This window comes from Drosophila erecta, unplaced genomic scaffold (genome assembly GCF_003286155.1).
Source record: "Drosophila erecta strain 14021-0224.00,06,07 unplaced genomic scaffold, DereRS2 tig00000126-arrow-pilon, whole genome shotgun sequence".
NCBI lineage: Eukaryota > Metazoa > Arthropoda > Insecta > Diptera > Drosophilidae > Drosophila > Drosophila erecta.
Window position 1 is genome coordinate 16233833 of NW_020825209.1, and position 20181 is coordinate 16254013.

Here is a 20181-nt window from a genome sequence, read left to right on the forward strand (position 1 = left end):
CCACCGAATCTCGATTAGAAAAGAACCTTAGTACGGAAACGGATGGAGCGACTTAGGTTCAGGCTCGGCAGCAGCAAGGATTTCCTAATTGGCACAAGAGCTTTCCAGATCTGCCCTGGCACAACTATGAGCTATCTGTTGGCCAATAAATTCTGTTCGGGCAAAAAATACAACAAAAATGCAGTTCACGAATTTTATTTTTACTAAAAGCTCGGCTTAACAATAGCGAAAAAGGTTGCCTGCTTTTAGGCTGAAACACGTTTACGTTACTCCTTACGCCCCAAAGCTTGGCTTAAAGCTTTCATAATCTGTAGCATGCTTCTTGTTACATACTTTTTACCGAATCTTGTAATTCCTCAATAAGTAACGGGTATAATAATCCTCAAAAACAATCTTTTGGGAATTATAATCTGAACATTATCATTCAGAAGAATGTACATTGCAAAGAAGGTCATAAGATAAACGAACATTCATGCCGTAAACCAAATCAAAACCCAAAACAAATTCCCAGATAAAGCCAAGGCGAGCGTTTGCATTGCTTAATATTTGTTGTCTCAATATTTATTTTCTCATTTGACTAGATATTGTTCCATCATAATGCGTTTTTTTGTTCGGTTCATAATAATTCATTATATTGTTTTTATTTTATAGGTTAATACCTTTTGGCTTGCGCCACATATTTGTATAATAGCAACTAATTCCAGCGCAGTATATGCCCACATTAGAATATGCACTGGGGCATATATCGCGTCGGGACCGTCGATTTTTGTATAATTATTATATAAATATAACATGTGAGAGTGTTTGTCAACCGATCGGTTTGTTTGCATAGATTTTCTTCTTTTTTATTGTACATACAATATATATGCTATACGATATAATATATGTAGAATTAAACGTAAATGATGTAACATACATAATACATGAATGAAGATTCATTTCTTAGGGGTACAATATACACATTCTCTATTTATATTAATGATTCCATTGAGAGCCGTTTTAAGTGTCCGTAGTAGAGCTGTTTCACACGAATTGTTGAGTTATGGAGAGGACAAGTAATCGAAAAAATGCGAACCTTTTGGGAGGTTGTTAGTCTGGGATAAAGAATATATTCATTTAACACGCAATTAACAAATCTATTTGTATGAAATTTTTCTAGAAAACTCAATCAACATTTTAATATGTACGGCAAGTATTTATGAATATATTCGTTAGGTTTTAAATAAATATAGCATTTCGGTTTCTTATACACATTTTGCGTCAACAAAAATGATTTGCCTATATTGTTTCCCATTACTTTGTAGTTTAGTTTGAATATATTTTAATTTAATTCACAACAATAACATTTGAATATGCATTTTCGTTTACGTTTTTGCTTTTGCTTGTAGTTTTCCATTCATTTCTAAATTTATTAAATAAATGGTATACATAAACCTAAGGGTATCTGATGGCTGTGGATAGTATCAAGTTTCACACCTCACTTATGTATGGTGACCAGTGTTGGTTAACTTTATAAAGCTGGCAGCTCGTTCCAGGGTAGGTTAACGTCTTCTAAGGCTGGCAGCTCACCCCAGTGTTGATTACTCTATGCGAAGCCGGCAGGTTGCGCCAGAAACTTAAACGTTAATGCTAACGCTAACACCACGCGAAGATGGAAACTGGAGCTAGCGATGTGTAATCTTATTTAGGGTAGCAGCTCGATTTTGTATTGGTTATGTGCATTTGAGCCTATGCTTTTAGAACGCTATGAGGGGAAATTGCTTTTAGTTTTTCTGCCTTCGGGAAACATCCGTTTTAGTTATTCCTTGCTCGCTTGTATGAGTTTAGGAGTCTTGAGATTATAACCATTATGCATATGTATGGGTTGACTTTAAGTACGTTTCTGGTCTGATATCAATTAACATTAACCTGATCATATGTCTACAAGTAACGAAGTTAAATTTTTTTTGGGCTTGGCTGGGTTAAGTCGTGTGACTGTGGCTGTGGTTATATGATTTATAGATTATAGGTTACCTAAGATGCTTAGCCTTCTGCTCCTCCGCTGACGGGTCCACAGATCCATTCGCTCCATCTCGGGTTCGTTCATTTGGCTTTTTACACAGCGATGGCCTTTTCTTCAGCTCTCTCTTGCTGTACTTAAGCAGCGTATTGTATAACATGTATGTATGTAACAAGAACGATAAGGAAAACCATGCAAGAGGAATATCTACAAAAAGCCGCTTGGTGGCACTGCCTTTCCATTCACATCGGATTGTGAGTTTCCGATTGAGCCATATTGTGCCACCGGAACGCAGCAGCGCGGCTAGCCAACTTAGTTGGAGTCCGTGTCCGAATCGCTGGGCGGAACCGGGGAAGCTGTAGGCTTGGTGGCCGTGCTGGGCGGCTCCTCGCGAATAGGACGCGTTGCCGCCAAATACGCGTTCGTGGACTCGCCGTGCGTGGTCTCGATGCCAACCCTGGTGGGGAAAATAATACGTCAGTAGCCGTAGGTTTGTCTAGGTTTTTTATAATTTTGATGCAATGTGGACGGTGGTCAGGACGGTTTGATTGCTGATCAACGATGAGTTTTCAAACGAAAGGTTCCTTAAAAATTATGTCTCAGTACTACAAAATAAATGTAAAAATGTAATGTAATGCAATACGAGAACAATTAAAAGTGAAAACTTGTAGTCAACCAATTGTGATATTTAACCATTATTCCAAAATCCATCGTTACTTACTTGTACTCGTGCCGTGCCAAATAGCGGACGTACTTCTCCGGCGGTTCATCGGCATCCGAATCCTGGACACTCACGGAGCGCACGGTGGTATGCGAGACCTGCGTGGCGGGCATAGTGAACTCCACAAATGCGTATGGCGCCAGTTCGCTTGGAATCTGATCATACGATGTGAGGGCCATGCGGCAAACCAGCTGATGTGTGGTATACGCACCTGCCGATGGAAAGAAGGTTAAAACACTGCGAACATGCCATTACGTCCGCGCAGAGGTCGAGTCACAGCGTCCACGGACCGAATAATTTCGAGGGCTTCATAGATTCATTGGGATTCAACCCAAACTCTTTACTAAATCTAAACCAAGGGGAAATTTTGAAGGGGGGACGGAACATACTTAAAAATACATCGCTACTGGGTTAAGCCACACAAAATATTGTAGTATTGTAAATACATTGCATCCAGCTCATAATAGTTTTTCATAAAAAATAATGATTACTTGATTTTTGTGCTTAAAATCAATCCTAAAAAGTTAGCCCAGGTTCCGTGTTAGATTTTCACGGATATTAGTTCATATCCTGCAGTAAGGATCAGAAGCTACCCCTTCACCTGTTGCATCTCTGATCAGTGAGCATGATTTCGAGAGCCGAAAACCATCTATCAACGCTCACTTGCGTTGCAGGAACAGAGTGCACTGCTTTGGTCAGCAGATACAAGTTCAGATGCTACAATTCAAGCTACCCTTCGATCACATCACCCATTTCCATCTATGGTCGTCCTTTAGGTTCCTTGGCGCCAGCCGCTAAGCTGGATGCAGTGGACCAGTCATTGAAACTAAGCTAAGATTTTCGACCACATAGAAGCGCGTTACATAACAATAAACAGCTTTTTTTAGTTTTTTCGCTACTAGCTGATACTAATTCGCTTGGCCAGAACCGCTGCAGAATTGCCAGCGCATTTTTCCTATTTCACTAGACCCGTTACTTGTAACAGTGCATACTAGATCCGCAAAAACCTATAGAAACCTACTAAGAGATAATTACAGTGTATTGCAAAAAGTATTTTCCATACTAAATGCTAAACCTTTCGATTTCTGCTGCTACAGAAAAGAGCTTTTTTTGCTTGCTTATCTCCATCTCTTTCTCTTCCGCGGCACTGGATAGCTTTCTGTCTTCTTTTACACATACATACACCTGTGTATACCACGTACTTGCATTAAGGGCTTCTTAAGAGAAAAGCACATGGCAAGATCGGCTCGGCTAGTTATCCTAAATTATTCGGTAGAATAGACCTTCTCCCTAGTGTTCGACGAGTAACGGGTATAAAAAGTGCATTCATCTTGAAACCCTGGAGAATGCGCAATATATGAAGTATTTTGAGATTGAATTTTTCTCATAAAAAATGCTCATAAAAAATGTAATAAAATATCGATGTGATATCGATGTCTATTGAAACTTTCCTAAGGGTGTAGCTGCTGAAAACTAAGTAAGCACAGCATTCACTTTTGCGACTTTTCAAATTGAGTTTTTTGTCCAAAAACATAAATTTCTTGCAGAATTGTAAAGTGTGTAATTGAAATATTTAAACAAAATTAAATATTTATTAGAATAAAATACATTGCGTTGTTAATTTTGTGACGATAAGTGATTTCAGCTAACAAAAACCCTATCTACAACGTACCTTTATATAAATATTTTGATAAAGCGTCCCAAATGCGTACGTTCAGAAAATTGTAATTTCTCAGTTGAATAATATAGCTGGATATCAAAAATGTTTCATGTTGAAAAAACTAGTGACGCACCGTTTTTACCTTGTTAAGAGGTGTACTTATTTCATTTGTTTTGACATTTCTTTCTTTTATCTTTGTTCAATAATACTTCGAACACGAAATGTGACCAACCACCAACAGCGAATATTTTGCCAAAACGAACATGTTAGGGAAATAAATTTGAGCTTGGAAAGCGTGTATGGATAATGCATAAATGCATTTCTTAGGGAAAAACTCACCTTGACCCTCTTTGGGCAAACGGGGACAACGCCACACAATGGCCCGATGATGATGCTCGTACTTGGCCTGTCCGGAGGTCACCTCGATCAGCGACTCCTGAAGCGTGTCAACGGCGCCCAGGATGCGCTCGATACCCTTGATCTTGCCTGTTCGCCGATGAGCTGACTTAACCGAACCATATCTGTTCCGGACCACCATTAAATACTTAAAAGCCAGATGATTAGTGCCGGAAATACTCACCTGAAGTGCTTCTCCACACGAAACAGGTAGATCCAGCATTCGGGTATGGGGAAGCGCACGGAGACATCCTCGCAGGGGATTTGACCCAACTTGCGGGAGGTGAATCCCGGCACCAAGATGTCGGCCCGCAGTTCCACCTTGTTGCCGCTAACGCACCAGGTTGCCTTCAGCTGCAGCGGAAGTTCGCGATTCTTGGGTGGACGCACACGGAAGCGGAGCAGCTCGATATAGTTTGCGTCTGGCGGTTGAAATCTGCACGAGGATCGCGACAGAGTTTTGTTTTTAATGGAAGCTTTAGTTACAGCTTCGGAGATATCGTTGTTTATAGGGACCGGGGGACTGGCTTCCTTGTACCCTTCATTTACGTTTAGCTCCCATTTATACTTACTTGATGGTGCGCGTTCTCTCGTACTCCTGCTGATTAACAACACTGTGAAACTCAACGGCCTCCAGCCGGATCCACTCCTCGGTGGCCACCGGGATGATGTCGTGCCGGCCGACAACCTCCTTCCCCTGTCGCCACATATCATTAACGCCCAGCTCGATGGTGGGCATGCCGGTAAGGAAGGCGAGGAAGAAGAGTCGCACCCGGGCAATCTGCTTGAGGATCTTGCCCTCGAAGTCCTGTTCAACAGTTATCTCATCAACGGCGGTTACCTGGACCTCCTCCATTTTGTAAGTCAGCGCTCGCTCCCGCAGCGCCGGAAGCTTGAACAATGCCTCCTCGATGCAGACCGAGAACTGCTTCATGTCCTCATAGTTCATTGAGCCAATCTTGAAGAGCTGGGATGACTGCGGCGCATGCTCCACGGGGAGGCCCAGTTTTTTGAGATCGCTGCCAAACTCCTTGACGCCTTCGTAGTCGCCAGCGATGGCATATTGTGCGAACTTCGTGAGCTTATTTGTGATCCGCTCCGCCTTGGTCACTTGGCCGGGTCTAACGCCGGGTCTCTCCTTGTAGAAAATGTACTGCAGCTTCATCGTGAAAATCTTGCCGAACTGGTCATACTGCTGAGCCCCGATCTCCGACACGGAATACGACGGTTGTAAGGGCAGTTCCTGGAAGGGTTGCTTATCGCCTGCCTGGTTAAGCAGCTGCACCACCGGCACGTCGTTTTGCACCACCAGTCGGACAAAGATTTTTTTCCAGAAGCGCTGACCAGTGATCTTCTTCTTATTGGGCTGCCGCAACTGCATCTCCCATCCCGGTCCAACGTAATGGAGTCTCGGAAACTCCTCCAGCGGTTGCGATACATCCTCGTCATAGAGAGGTGTCTGTGGAGTGTCCTGCGAGTCCGTGCGCTTGATGGCGGTTCCATCGGCTGGTGGCGGCCCCGGAGCCGGGAAACCACTAACATCCTCGAACGGATTGACGGTCGAGCCAGACGGCGATGTGGTCTGTGCCTGGTTAACCCCACGCGCCGGCGGTGGTGGAGGCGCCAGTTGGGGTGCTACCCCACTAGTTCCCTCTGCCTTCGGGCGGATCACCACGCTGAACTCCTTGTCCACTGATTCCACGGAATCCGCGCGTGCGGGCGCCTGCATTGCATAGAAGTCATCGTCCTCGTTGCCGAATCCGTCATCCGCCGAATTGGTGTCGCCAAAGGCATTAGCTGAGATGGTAGCCGATCCGAAAGCGCTGTCTCCCCAAGCTGAAAAACACGCGTCGATTTATTGATTTAATAAACTTCAACTATAATTTAAAACAAGTACGCTACAGTCAGGTACCTCGACTATCAGATACCCGTTACTTAGCTAGTGCCACTGAGACGTCATTACAGTCACATTTTTCAAAAGTGTGGGCTTGTGGGTGTGGCAAACGCGGACATGGCTAGATCGACTCGGCTAGTGACCCTTACCAAGAATAAATATACTTTACAGGGCCGGAAAAGATTCCTTCTACTTGCTAAATACTTTTCAACAAATATAGTATACACTTTTACCCCCGCATGACGGCTATACTAGGTATGTATATTAGAAAGGAAATCATTCCTTCGATAGTTTTCATCATAAAGTGTTCCTATTCGGTCCACATTTATGATTCCTGCAAGGGTATGCAGCTTACGCTTGCCGAGGCTTTTTTGTTAAATCTAATCTATATACTATATATGTATATCGATGTCAATTGATAAAACTTACCATCTCCGCCCGTGGGCGTTATCGCTCCGGAACCACCAAAGCCATCCAGAATGCTGATGTTGTCCTTCTTCACCGAGTCAAACTTGGCCGAGAAGGCGTCGAACTCGTCTGGCTCGGAAGCAAAGATATTGGCCGTATAGCTAGGCGCTTGCGGTGTCTCCATCTCCATCTCCGTCTCCGGTTCCGGATCGTTGACTGCAAATATATTGGCAACTACCGCTGGCATGGGTGCGAAGTTCGCCTCGTCCTCCTCCTCGGGGCTGGCGAACGGGTTGGCGGACAACTGGCCGCTGGCCAGGCCGCTGGATGCCAGCGGAAAGTCGAGACCGGTGTCCATTTGCTCCGGTTCCGGTTCCGGTTCCGGTTCCGGCTCCGGCTCAGGCTCACTGGCTATTGGCCCATCATCGACGAGAGCCGCCTGGGCGGTCGCGAGGCGCTCCGTTGGGGGGCTGTGATCAGAGACGATTTCGGGCTCCGTTTCGGGTTCGATTTGTGGTTTCGTCTCTGCCTCCCGTTCCTGCATAGCCTCCGGCTCATCCTCGTCGTCAGATCGCGGCAGGTCCTCCACCGTGGTGATCTCAATATCCGGCGTGGTAGCCCTCTGCGTGCTCGCGGTTCCCGATGGTGCAGCCATAGTATTCACCTGCCTTTCCAGTCCAGTAGCCGCCTGGGGTTGGGAGGTTATATCATGGGTGCTTTCGTCCGGTCGTATTAGTAGCGATGTAAATACGGGCTCATCTTGTGAGCTAATTCCGTTCCTCTGCTCCTCGTCTGGCTCCTCTTGTTCCGGCGGCGCATCTTTGCCCATTGTCTCGGGCAGATCGTCGTGCAATAAGTCCGGCTTGGATGCTGGTGGGGCTGGTGGTGCATGTGGTTGCTCAAAGAGACTCAGTATGTCCTCCTTGGACTTGGGTGGTGGCGGCTTGGCCGGCTTGCTGGCCGTAGTACCAAACATATCCAAAAGGTCGTCGGCCTCTGGAGCGGCTGGCGGTGGAGCAGCTGCAGCCACCGGTGGTGGAGGTCTTTGTGGTGCCGTCTGACCTGGGGGAGCGGGACGTGGGGGAGCGGGACGAGGCGGTGGTGGGCGAGGGGGTTGCTTCATCGGTGTGGCAGGCAGTGGAGATGCCGCCTGTATATTCGGCACTGCCGTCGGAACTGCGAAAGGATTATCTAGCGGCACACCGCCTGCCACTCCCCCAATTAGGTCCGCCTCCATGCCCTGGGTATGCGCACTCGATCCACTGTCCACCGACACATCCAGAAGATCAGCTAGCCCCGAGTCCGGAGTGGGGCTCGGCGAGTGCAGATCCCGCATCGAAACCGGGCTGGGAGATCGGGTGGCGGGTATACGACCTAGTAGCTCCGAGCTAGTTTCGTCCAGCTGGCTGGATACCGTACTAATTAGGTCTTGGGTGCTCTGTGGAGGAGCCTGGGGGCGTGGCGGGGGCGGGTGCGCGTGCGCGTGCACCTGTGGCTGTGCCTGCGGCGGTTTCTTGCCCTCGTCCTCCTCCTCGGCGCCTGACTTCAAACTCAACGCGTCGTCCTCCGCCTCGATCGTAGTGCCAAAGAAACTCATCGCCGGATCGAGTTCGTTGTCATGGGCGGGCTCTGCTTCCGGCTCCGCCCCCAACTCGAGATCATCGGCGCCAAAGGCAAAGGGATTTGAGGCGCCGGTAGCTAAATATGGAAGTGAAAGGTTCAATAGTTTTTATTTTACTCTACGAGCTACAAGCAACGGGTATACAAATACTGCTTCTATTTATTTATATATTATATGTTTAATTCCCATAAGAACAATCAGCAGGTCGATAGAAAACCGGAGATCACCTATACTCGTAGTCGTATTCTGTGATTTGCACTCCAGAATTGTTGGCAAAAAAACCATTTAGCAAAAAAACACCATTAGTGGTACTAATTCTTAAGAGCAATTCATCAATATGTTTAAATTTAGTGACAATATACGAAAGCCCCAATATAATCTCCTGTGACGAAAACTATATGCAACTAAAAAATCACTATTATAAGCCACTCATATAAAGTATAAGATATTTATCTCCCCACTCGGATATCTTCTGTTTTAACGAGCGGGATAATTTAAAGCGGAATTAATTTTAGACGGTGTATTTAGGATGCGATCGTCACTATTCAGTGAGAGTGTTTTTACTTGTAGATAAGCTTCGGGTGGCCGAACCTAACTGCATTTCTAACAATATCATAGAAAAATGGGAAATAGCTGTGAAATTGAAAGAAAATGGCTACATACCTGCTCCAAAAGGATTATCCGAACTAGATTCAAGTTCGGATTGCATGAGAAACGGGTTGGCAGCCGCATTGCAACCATCCAGGTCTTCGTCCATTAAAAAGGGATTCGCCATGCTTTCGTCCTTAACTTCTCTGCGATACAAGATAGTCTAAATGTCCTATATTAGCGTTCGATCAGCTCGCTTTCCAGCAGCTTTATCTCTGCCTCGCCGGGCGCTAGATTCTCCGCAATTGAAGTGTCAAACGGGTCAATGTCCTGGGCGGTCAGGGAGGGTTTTGAGTGCGTCGAAGGCGTGAGGACCTTGTCGCCCAAGCCCAACTCCTGGGCGTCGCTTTGCTCGTCTAAGACGTCAGTCACCGAAGTCCTTGTCTCCGGCAAAAGTTCGTTTTCTAGAAGTTTTAGCTCAGTCTGCCCCGGCTGGAGATTTGCCGCTATGGAGGTGTCGAATGGGTCGATGTCCTCCTCCGATTTGCCGCTTCCACCTGAATGGGTTAGCTTCTTTCGCTCTTGAGCGGGTGTCAAGACCTTGATGTTGATATTCTCCTCGACGGCCAGCAAGACTTCAGCGGGAACAGGAGTAGGCGGAGCACGAGGATCAAAATCTGGGTCGGAAAGGCTGTGGGACAGATTCGCGGGTTCGGAGATCAAATCCTTTTCAATATGCTTCAGCTCTATATCGCTGAGTTTTGCTTCGGGCACATAGGACGTGTCGAAGGGATCAACGTCTTCAGATTCGCGTTCACGCTCCTGCAAAAGATTGTCAGATGGTGCGTAGTACGGCGTCAGTGGCTTCTTACTAGCTCCCAACTCATTACCCGCTCCGAGGAGATCTGGTGCCGGTACGAGGAAGCCCACACTCTTGGCCTGGATGTTTAGACTCAGAGAGGACTTTCGGCGGGCTGTATCGAAATCCGTCTGTATTTGCCCCAATTTTACTTGCGGTGCGGCTGGCTCTTCTTGATCCGCTCGTGGATCAAAGTCCGGGTCACTCAGCGAGTGCTTGAGGGTGACTCCGTCTCCGCTCGGATTGCTGAGGAGTTCGCGCTCCAGAAAGCGTAGTTCCGTTGACTTGGGTTGCACCAGAGCAGACACGGCCGAGGTATCGAATGGATCGAAGTCCTCTGCCTCTTGGTCGACACTTAAAGTCGGCGCCAAGGGCGCTGGAACCACCTGGCTGAGGTCGGTGGCACTCCCAGCTAGAAGGTCGCGTTGTGGAGCTGCTAAAAAGGAAGGCCCAGTAGCCGGTTCCTCCGCCCGCGGATCAAAGTTGTCGTCCTCCTCAAGTACAGTGGTCTTCTTTATCACTTGCTCCGCGTAGTTGGTGTTAAAGGGATCGTCTTCCGGATTTTCCTCCTCGTCGTCCGACACGTAAATCGCTCCGGGTACAATGTGGGGTCCTGTCGGCGGACGGACTGGTGGTGGCAGACGCCTAGGTTTTCCTAGGGATAAAATCGGATTAAAGCAAATTGTTAGCAAATTTGAAAAGTGCTTTAACTGCGTAATGGCTTATTTCTATATAATGGTTTTTATTTGCTTCTCCATTCGGAGCTTAGTTTGCTTTTAAAAGCCATATGAACGGTGCAAAGCTCCATGTGCTCCATTTTAATGTCAACTGAATTTTGCATTAATATACATATACATGAATCCAAACAAAAATATATTTTCCTGGGTAGTTAAATATGAATGTGCTGTGGAACTTTAGAGCAAGACAGCGAGCGGCTGAGATAGTGATAGCAAAAGATAAATCTGCAAATCATTGTTGTGCTTATTGAAAAACTCCCTTATGGAAGAAGCAGAAGAGCAGGAAGTATTCTTACCTGATTCTTGGTCCGATTGCTGTTCGAATTCGGCCCAACTGCCCTCTCCAAAGGCTTCAGTGGGCAGCTGCGAGACAGGCAAAACCACCTGGCTAACGATAGTAACCTCTTCCTTTTTAGTCAGCGATTCCGCGGCTAGTTCGGCGAACTCGTCGTCCTCCTCGTCTTTGAGTGCATCGAACTCAGATAGATCCGGGTTAAGCAGCTGACTTTCCTGATCCTGCTGCTCAAGCTCGTCCTCCTCCTCGACGGGCTGCTTGTGCTTAATCAAGTGCAAATGCAACGAGACACTAAGATCAATGGGGACCGAGGACTCGGGCAGTTCCTCGTCGAGATCGTCGAGCAGATTATGCTGCGGCTCGGCGTTCGAAGTGGCAGCTAGAAGGTCCGCTTCCGAATCAGCTAGCTCCACGCTCTCGCTGAGAAGGAGATTCTGGATACCCTTCCTTAACTTCCGCTTGGGATTCGCTAAGGCGACGGCGTGCTCCCGGTCTACGCGACCGGATAAAACCTCAACGGCTGCACCGAGACTCACTAGCTTCTTGTTGCCCTTTGCGCGATCGGCACCAACAATAACCTTCTCCGCGTATGCGGTGTCAAAGGGATCGGGACCGTCGTCGGCAAGGACGGGGGAATCCGGTACAACGGCTAGTTGGAGCTCGCCGCTAGTGATAGCCTCAATGTAGTCGGTGGCAAAGATGTCATCGGCCTCGTAGTCGCCTGCCTCCTCCTCTGATTCAGAGAGCTGAACAACCGCCTCCGCTAACTTGTCACGCTGGGCCTCGATCTGCCCCAGGCGCTGCCTTTCCCGCTCCTGCTGCTCGGCTTCAAGGCGAGCGGCCTCCTCCTCTTCCTGTTTCTTTTTCTCGGCAGCAGAGGGCAGGCGCTGGTAAAAGGACTCCTTCTTGATTCGATCTAGCTCGTCCTGGGTCTTATGTAGAATGCTATCGACGCCAGAGGTTAGTGCCTTAAATTTGGCCCACTCCTCGTCGCCGCCGGCAGCTCCCTGATTTTGATCCGATGACTGTTGGTGGGCGTTGCTAGAGGATGGTCCCGATCCTAATCCTGAGCTAGAGGCTACTGACTCGTGGTGGGCCTCAACGTCTGATGCCGCTCCGTCGGATTCGCCGGCGTCCGATTTTGTGGCCGCCGCCTCCTGTTTGGCCTTTAGGTCGCGCTTGTACTGCTCGAGCTCCTCCTCGGTGAAGAGCTCCTGATCCTTTTTCGACTTCTTTTTTTTCTTTTTTAGGCCCTTTGGTAGCTTAAGCATTATCTAATTGCGGAGACATCGAGATCGGTCTGCAAATAGGTCGTAAAACTTACTGACTCCGGTCGAATACGAAATCGTGCTGGAGATGAAGGTGGCGGTGTGGTTACAGCGACTACGCAGAATTCAGTTTAGTTCTAATTGGATGGGAACTGGTTGGTCTTGGAACTGCGGGTGGAAGGAGCAGAGGAGGGATTATGTAAGATATGCACGTCTCTCGAAATCGAACCGGTATCGAAACTAGGGTGTCTATAATTTGATGGTTTTGCGGTTTTGGGTTCTTAAGCAATGCAACAATTTGCCCGCCCACTCACCGCCGCCTTATCGGTTGTTTTTTCGGATGTTCCAGCCGTTATCGCTTAAGCCCATAGAAAAACCTAAAGAATATCTAAGAACAAAAATCGTTTGCGGAAAATTTAATACATACTTATGTACGTACACGTATATGTATATAAAGTGCTCGATTGTGTACCTACACGTGAACTTGCCGAGTTGTCAGAGCTTTCCCACCTCACCACCAAAAGAGAGAAGCAACGGCAGTAGTTGAGTCAGTCAAAGCTCAAAGCCCTACGCACACGCACACACACACACACACACACACACACAGAAACTCACGCTAGCTGCCAGAGAGAAATATTTTGCTACCCATAAAAATAGGCAACATTTATTCAGACCCATTGTTTATACCAACTATGTGCACTTGGGACAGTGTGGATTTACTATTCTTTAAGCAACAAATTTATAATTGTAGCTGTTTCTTTTTGTTTTGTTTATCTTGTTTAAGAACTTGAGTTTTGAATCTTTGTTTTCCTACCAGTTTCTACATCAATACTAAATATTTTCATGCTTTTTAGGTTACATCATTATGTTTTCAGCAAATTAATGCAAAACCATGACTTCATAAAAGGTTTTAATGCAGTTAATTGTAAAGATTGTAAAGACATTTGAATAGGTCTTACAGACAAAATAAAACTTTAAAAAGTTCTGCGACTTTTAAAACAATGACTGTAGGCACCAAAATCTCAGTGGACACGAAGATTTTAGAAACTCGTAAAAAACTGTGACTTTCTCTTATGAGAAAAATCAATTTCATATAATAGTGGTAATAAATATAAATCAAATTTAAATCCATGAAGAGTTATAGGAATTTTTGTAGAGAAAATCTTGCTGCAAAAACTAAGAAATATTGGTTTCCTTTGTTTATTGTTAACTGGCCCAAACGTCAATATTCAAATATCTTTTGTTGACGTACTTCCTTTTCAAAAGCTTAAATAGCTTTAATTTGCTCACACATGTCACTTGTCACATCCCTCGAGTATTAGTTGATCTTGATATTGAATCAAAGTTAAAACGGCAAAGTACGTTTTGCAATACGTTTTGTTAAAAAAATGCGAGTAAAAGTAAGCGTCGAATGCCGCTTTTCTCACTCTCTATCCGAAAAAAAGGGCAGTAGTACCATTTTTCTTAGTTTCTTTCCATCTTTTATTTTCTCAATTCCTTCTTCGTTTTCCTTTCAATTTCTTCTCCTTTCCAATGTGAGTTGTTGGGAAAAATCGATGCTTTAGAGACTGACTTTCTGAGAAGTGCGAGCGAGTCGACGTATTCGTGCAAAAGAGACAGCGTCACACACAAGTCACACACACATTTTTGCACACACACACGCGTCACATAGAAAAGTTGAACTCTAGAATTATATACATATGTATGTATGGGTATGGGGGCCCAAAAAACTATAACTTTTCGTATGCCTATTCCCACTTTGAACAAATTTTATGCAGTGAATTTTCCGGAGTTTTCTTTCATGAAATTATGCAACTTACGTCTCACACTTGTGCACACAATTATCGAAAGAACTTCATTTGTACGAAAAAAAAACACACATTTCTCCCTCTTGTTTTTAGAGATACAATTTTACCATATACTTTAAAATACTTTAGTTTCGATTCGCTTCGGGGGCTTTACCTCTGATTTGAACTATCGGGAAATCTAGCACAGAATGAATTAAATGTCGTGAAATTCCGTAGGAAGTGCTTTTCGTCAGCAGCGCCGTCAGCAGAGGATAAGCAGCGTTACGACGGTATATCCTGCCAAAGCTACAAAAAGCTTTGAAAAGCACTGTACTCAAGGAAGTTTTCTTCTACAGCTGACATTGGCCTTTTGTTACGCTATTTACTGCTCCGAAAGCTTCGAGCCTCTGCAAAAGAGAGACTGAAAAGAGGAGCGCTGTCATCTACGTCACTTCCATATGACACTTGACATTTTATCTAGTCTTGATTTGGGCGCATGCGTATTCTAAACATGTTTCAGCCCTGAAAATATTGTAGACTACATGAGATAGTCATTTTTTTCATATGTAATCAAATACTGTTAAAATAAAGCTAGCCCTTTCGGTACCATCTTTTCGGTACCAACTTTGTAATGACAAAGCTAACGCTTTGTCATAACCGATTTATCTGAAAATTGAATATAACAGGGGCTAGTTCTCAAATAAGTTGAGTGCGTCAATGGATCTGAGCTCATAATTCTGCGACAAAGCCCCCAGGCATTATTGTCCACATTTTAATTCGAGCTATATTTCGTTGAGCAAAGTTCGAATTTTTAAACATTAAATATATTTATCTTGGAATCGTGTTTACTGGGAAAGGGGGTGGAACCGATTCCGCGAAAGCTTTAAGTACAATTGCTTTTGTTTATTATCTTCTTATCCCATTTTGTACCCTCCACAAAATCTTTTCTTATTCTTTATTTAAAGAATTAAAAAGTTTCCCATTAAGTAAAGGGGTACACTATCTACAATATAAAATATGTAACAGCTAAAAGAAAATGTTTCCGACCCAATATATATATATATATTTTTATATACATATACATATATACATACATATATATATATATATTTATATATTTCTAATGCTAATCGAGCATTGCCCAAAAGCCAAATATGAAAAGTGGTCATGCATTAGCTAAAGCTCTCCGATATTTATTATTTAAATGTATTTACTTAACTATATTTTGTTTAATTTATTTTCCTTATTGAATGATATTTTGTATAATATTGATTGATTACACATTTTTTATTTTAATGTGATTGACAATTTTTTAAGGTTGTATAAATGGTAAGTCTGAAAATAAAACAATGAGTTCATGTGGACAAAATATTTTTTGATCCGAGCATGGAATTGAAGCACTGTTAATCCGAAGCGTCATAATTTTGCCATTCCTTGCATCATAAGACTTTTTTATGCTATAAACTTACAACCTATAATGATTCGTAGAAAAGTAAGTAAGAAGTAAAAGAAAAGTATTTACTACTACATACATACATATACATACATATGATCTAGATCAGGATTACTAGCCGAGTCAATACGGACTTGTCCTTCTGTCTGTCCGTCCGTTTGAAAGCTGAAATACCTATTAAAGTTAGAACGTTAAGGTTGAGTCTTCTTAAAAAATTGGTTGGTGGTTGCGGTGATCATAAAGAGCATAACGGGAATACTAAGAAATCATACTGCGTCTAACAGGTAAACGATTTTCCCTGCTAATCCGCGAAGGCTTTTTCAATTTGTAATTTTTTCTAATTTGTGTATTACTTGAAAGTATTCTCTTTGGATGTAGGAAGGACTTCTTGTCAGCATAAGCCGTCACTTTTGAATTTAATTATTTGTGATTTCAAATCAATATCTGTGTTGACCAAAAGAAGCAGAAGTTTAAGTTAAATTTTGAATCTGAGTGAAATAGTATTTTGAAGCCTAATTTCTTGTAAGTGAAGAGTGAAAAATGTGGATCTCGAACAAGCCTTATTTTCTGCTAAAACGGAATGTAGTACAACAAAATATTTTAAAATTTCCACTTTCATATATCGATTATTGATGTTTTCTTTAAAAAGAACCGAAACAAACATGTACGTAAGCATCGATGACTTTTCAGCTCTTCCGATACACGTAACGATAGACTTAAAATGGCCACACTGTTATGTGACAATTTTGCGATAGCTAGGGCTGACGAATATTCATCGATATTTTTCCTTGGCACACTAAATCACCTGCAGTCTCTAACACATAAAAGTTAAACAAACCCGTAAACAAAAACAATGACTCGGAAATGTAACGTTTTAGATGTAATGGCAATGCGCAACATTATATTACCCATTCTCATGGGTAAGACAGCAACTTCAGCCGCCCTACCTGTGAACATTTAAACACGCATGCCAGACATTCTTCTGCCTTTTATTATTGGTAATTATAAAACTAATTTTGAACATCTTGTTTACTTAAATTTGCTAGTCAATACTAATACTGGCAGTGCGTACGTATCTGTACGACAACTTGCAATAATCGCTGGCAGCATTTAAATAATTTACATATTACCAAAAGCGAAATAGACCCATTATTATTAAATATTTTCTAGAGAATTAGCCGCGACTTTTATCAAGGACGCGGCACCCTGACAATAAACGCTCTCGGGATGCCCTAGGATGCCCATCTGAAGGATACCCTCGGAGGATCCCCAAGATGTAATCTATAACGATCTTGGACACAGGCCTTGTTGCAGCTAATCACACGCACAAGGTGGATACACTAGATGGATAGCGCAAAGATTATAGATGTGCTGAATGATCCTAGATAGATGTGCCATGCCTTTCCTTAAAATGTTTTCTGCTTCCCTACTACTGGCAGGTATGTATGTCCGGATCCGATGGTGTGTTTGTGGTTTCCCCCAAGAGGCATTTCTGTCCACTCGAAATGTAATTTCTGGGGATTTTTATTCTCCACGGATAACGAATAATAAATAAAACACTGTATTTATAATAATTATAGTAACAAACCAAATATCCCACTTGCAGTTCCCGGTGCTTCAACTGCCTAGTTCCGCAATTGACCCCAGATTTGTCTGGCTGTAACCCACAGTGATCCGAGATGAACTCTTCGGATCGGATGTCCACTTGGTAGTTGCGATCTGATCCAAACCAATTTTTGGGTTACATATGTTTAGCAAAAGGTTGTAGATCGGCCAATCGTATACTTAACGAGACTGCGTAGAACTTATTTATTTAAATACACATTCGATTGGCAAAGCAACAAAAGGGATCTTATTATGATATGGAATGAAGCATATATATGTATATATATGCTCAATGTTTTGAAGGATATCAGGCGAGTCTGGTTTAGCTGTATTCCGTCGGTAACTTAGTAGCACTGTGCAAAGGCTGTTATAAACAAGTATTTGTGGTTTCTTAATAGGACATGCATTGAAATTCGTCGCGAAAAACCACATGCAATAAAAAAACGTGTGGCCCAAAAACGACTTTAGTGGAATATTTTGAATTTATCTCCAAGTTTTCCCATAAACGTATGGAAAATTTTGTCTTGATAAGTATTTTGGTGCGAAATGCATGAGCCTAAAAGTTGACAAGGGGGAAAAATAATGGCTTTGTCCAACGTACCTTTCGAATTTCACATTAATGAAAGAGGTATTTCGACTTTATTTGTTAATAGGAATTATTTATACTCCTTATTCAAATACAAACAATCAAAGTCGGTTTTTTTAAAATAGTTCCCAACAAAATACCTATTTACCATTTACCTATTTGCCCATGCTGAAAACCTCTCCCATTTTAGACAAATCCGGCATGAATTTAAGTCCTGAGTCATGTATCCTGTATTTCCTTTTTCACAGGAGTGAACCTAAATAGATGGCGGGCGAGAAATCCACAGTTCGTCTCGCTCTTTTCTGGATTTCACTGCGCTGCTGGTTGCAACTATCTTGTTCTAAGTCGTGCACAGCTTACAATCGAATTCGGCTTTCCAAGCGGCAACTGTTGAACCACCAGGATTGGATGTTGTGGTAGAACTGCGTTTTGTGGCCAAATGCGGGAGCATGGAGCCGGGCGCAGAGGTCGCAAAACGGGGAGCTGGGGACCAAGCGGTAGTGGCTGCGCCACCAGAAGTAGCTTACATACATATCCGGATCCCCAGCCACGAAGTTCAGGTACCTGGCCAGCTCCTCCACGGTTTCAAAGCGATTAGCATCGACATACGAGTGCGGGGGCAGGATGCGCGAGTAGTCCGCTCCGCCGAAAACCACTGGTACTACGGTCCGTTGCAGGGCGTCGAAAAGCTTCTCCGTCACATAGTCATCGCACAGCGAGTTCTCGAATGCCAGGTAGAAAAAGTAGTCCGTGTCCAACATCTCGTCGCAGCGCGGATCCCCCCGGGTGCATCTGAAATTGGATCAATAGTTAGTAAGTAGTATCAGTTGTATCGGTGTCGTTACGAATTCTGCATTCAAAACATATGAAATTCGCATGCCTGTCGGTTGTTACCAACTTAAGGCATTTCATTGAGCTTGCGTTCTTAGACTTCCAAGCCAATGGGGTAAAAATGGGCTACATTGAATTACGCATTTAGTGAAGAATTTGTGAAAACAGACTGCTTTCCATCGAAGCGACAAGACTACCAAACCGATTCATCTGAAATTTCGTAGACATTCTTAAGCATACATAAATCCACAGGTAATCATTCCATCAGTTTTGTTAACTTCTAAAAGCAGCTTGGCCTGATTTTCACCAGCATTTTTCTTGAGATTTTCTTGAACATCGATCATGCGGGAAGACAAACAAGGATTCAAAATATATAATGGCCAATCACCACAAAATCGTCCACCTTTCCATCGAATGTCAGTATATTTATTTTTCGAAAGCCTTGACTGTACAAGCAACTTCTGCTCTACCTATGTTTTTAGAGGAATTTCAGTCAAGGAAGCTGCATGCGTTTTGCTTTATAATTTTGTTCACCTGAAAGAAGCTCACCTGAGTGTTCCGCATTTTCCGTAAATGTCGACGTTAAAAAATTCCTGAAGCCTATTAGCCAGGACCTCTCTTTTCGACAACGTTGCGCAATGAGAGACGAACCAGGCGGCAGTTTTCGTCTTTCCCGACCAGAGGTTCCACACCAGAGTGTCGTTGAAAGTCGCAGGAGGTTTCCTCCAAGGCGGTTTCACACTGGGCGCCACCACAGCGTCCGTTGCAATGTCCAGCAGCTGCCCGTAGGGCCAAATCACATCCGAGTCAAGACGATAAGTCATGGTGAGGTTATAGAACCCCTGTTCATCGTCCAGTCGATGCTTAGTCTCCCCGGGAGGTTCCATCAGCGCGAATACGTAGGCCTGGTGGGGGCTTCTATGCGAGGGCACTGGTCGCAGGAGCGGGAACATCTCCGCCGCATGGAAGACAATGGCGTCATAGAGTTCCACTGCGGGCAGGAATGCGTGCTGGTTGCTGATCTCGCACTGATAGACCGGGCAGTGGAGTTCATCCCGCAGCTCCTGCGGTCCCAAAGTGTCCCAGGAAAGCTTCCATCGCGGATCACCAAAAAAATCGGTCCAGAGGAGAATGGTACGTGTGGAACGGATATGCCGCTCGTGCTGGCCCCTTAAGTGATCCTGGAGGATTTTGTTTTGATTCAGGAGCGGTGACTGGATGACCTTGTGAAGAACCACCAAGGCGCTGAGCAAGATTACGAGGAGCAGCAGGAGGGCACCGCGCGGCCCACAGGCCAACCGTGCCGATCGAACAGCCATCGACATTTACCCAACTCGGCCAGATAACAACCGCCAGGTTTTTCGCAGCTACAGTGAATCCTCCCTATGACTTTTTTATTGAATCTCAACCCAGGACCTCATTTGAAGTGGATGAGATATGTGAAAGTGAAAGATACGACATTTAGTACATATG

The 20181-nt window shown here is 44.3% G+C and overlaps 3 protein-coding genes and 1 long non-coding RNA gene across 12 annotated transcripts; 1 reads left to right on the forward strand and 3 right to left on the reverse strand.

Annotated features, from left to right (window-relative positions):
• Positions 1-529: 529 nt before the first annotated feature.
• LOC6549977 (protein stoned-B) lies at positions 530-9523 on the reverse strand. The gene is made up of 7 exons (XM_001978714.3): positions 9363-9523; positions 7100-8776; positions 5349-6612; positions 4961-5212; positions 4720-4901; positions 2721-2931; positions 530-2456 (listed from the first exon to the last, which is right to left on the reverse strand). The coding sequence occupies exons 1-7, from the start codon at positions 9472-9474 to the stop codon at positions 2312-2314; spliced, it is 3843 nt and encodes a 1280-aa protein (XP_001978750.1). The 5' UTR covers positions 9475-9523; the 3' UTR covers positions 530-2311.
• LOC6549978 (protein stoned-A) lies at positions 9480-14697 on the reverse strand. Of its 8 annotated transcripts, none has more exons than XM_026981752.1 (4): positions 14409-14697; positions 12761-12834; positions 11180-12478; positions 9480-10801 (listed from the first exon to the last, which is right to left on the reverse strand). In XM_026981752.1, the coding sequence occupies exons 3-4, from the start codon at positions 12447-12449 to the stop codon at positions 9525-9527; spliced, it is 2547 nt and encodes an 848-aa protein (XP_026837553.1). In that variant the 5' UTR covers positions 12450-12478; positions 12761-12834; positions 14409-14697; the 3' UTR covers positions 9480-9524. The 8 variants fall into 8 exon arrangements, 5 of the variants coding, with proteins under 5 accessions (XP_026837553.1, XP_026837551.1, XP_026837554.1 ...); XM_026981750.1 differs by having other exon boundaries at positions 14267-14697; XM_026981753.1 differs by lacking the exon at positions 14409-14697 and adding an exon at positions 12923-12994.
• A 1723-nt stretch (positions 14698-16420) lies between these two features.
• Positions 16421-17527, forward strand: LOC113564532. Of its 2 annotated transcripts, XR_003408076.1 has the most exons (3): positions 16421-16684; positions 16857-17125; positions 17293-17527. It is a non-coding gene; the product is annotated as an uncharacterized LOC113564532 (long non-coding RNA). The 2 variants fall into 2 exon arrangements; XR_003408075.1 differs by having other exon boundaries at positions 16423-16684; positions 16857-17527.
• Positions 17528-17889: 362 nt separating this feature from the next.
• On the reverse strand, positions 17890-20050 carry LOC6549979 (alpha-(1,3)-fucosyltransferase C). The gene is made up of 2 exons (XM_001978716.3): positions 19258-20050; positions 17890-18669 (listed from the first exon to the last, which is right to left on the reverse strand). Exons 1-2 carry the CDS (start codon positions 20031-20033, stop codon positions 18234-18236), a joined length of 1212 nt encoding a protein of 403 aa, XP_001978752.1. The 5' UTR covers positions 20034-20050; the 3' UTR covers positions 17890-18233.
• Positions 20051-20181: the final 131 nt, after the last annotated feature.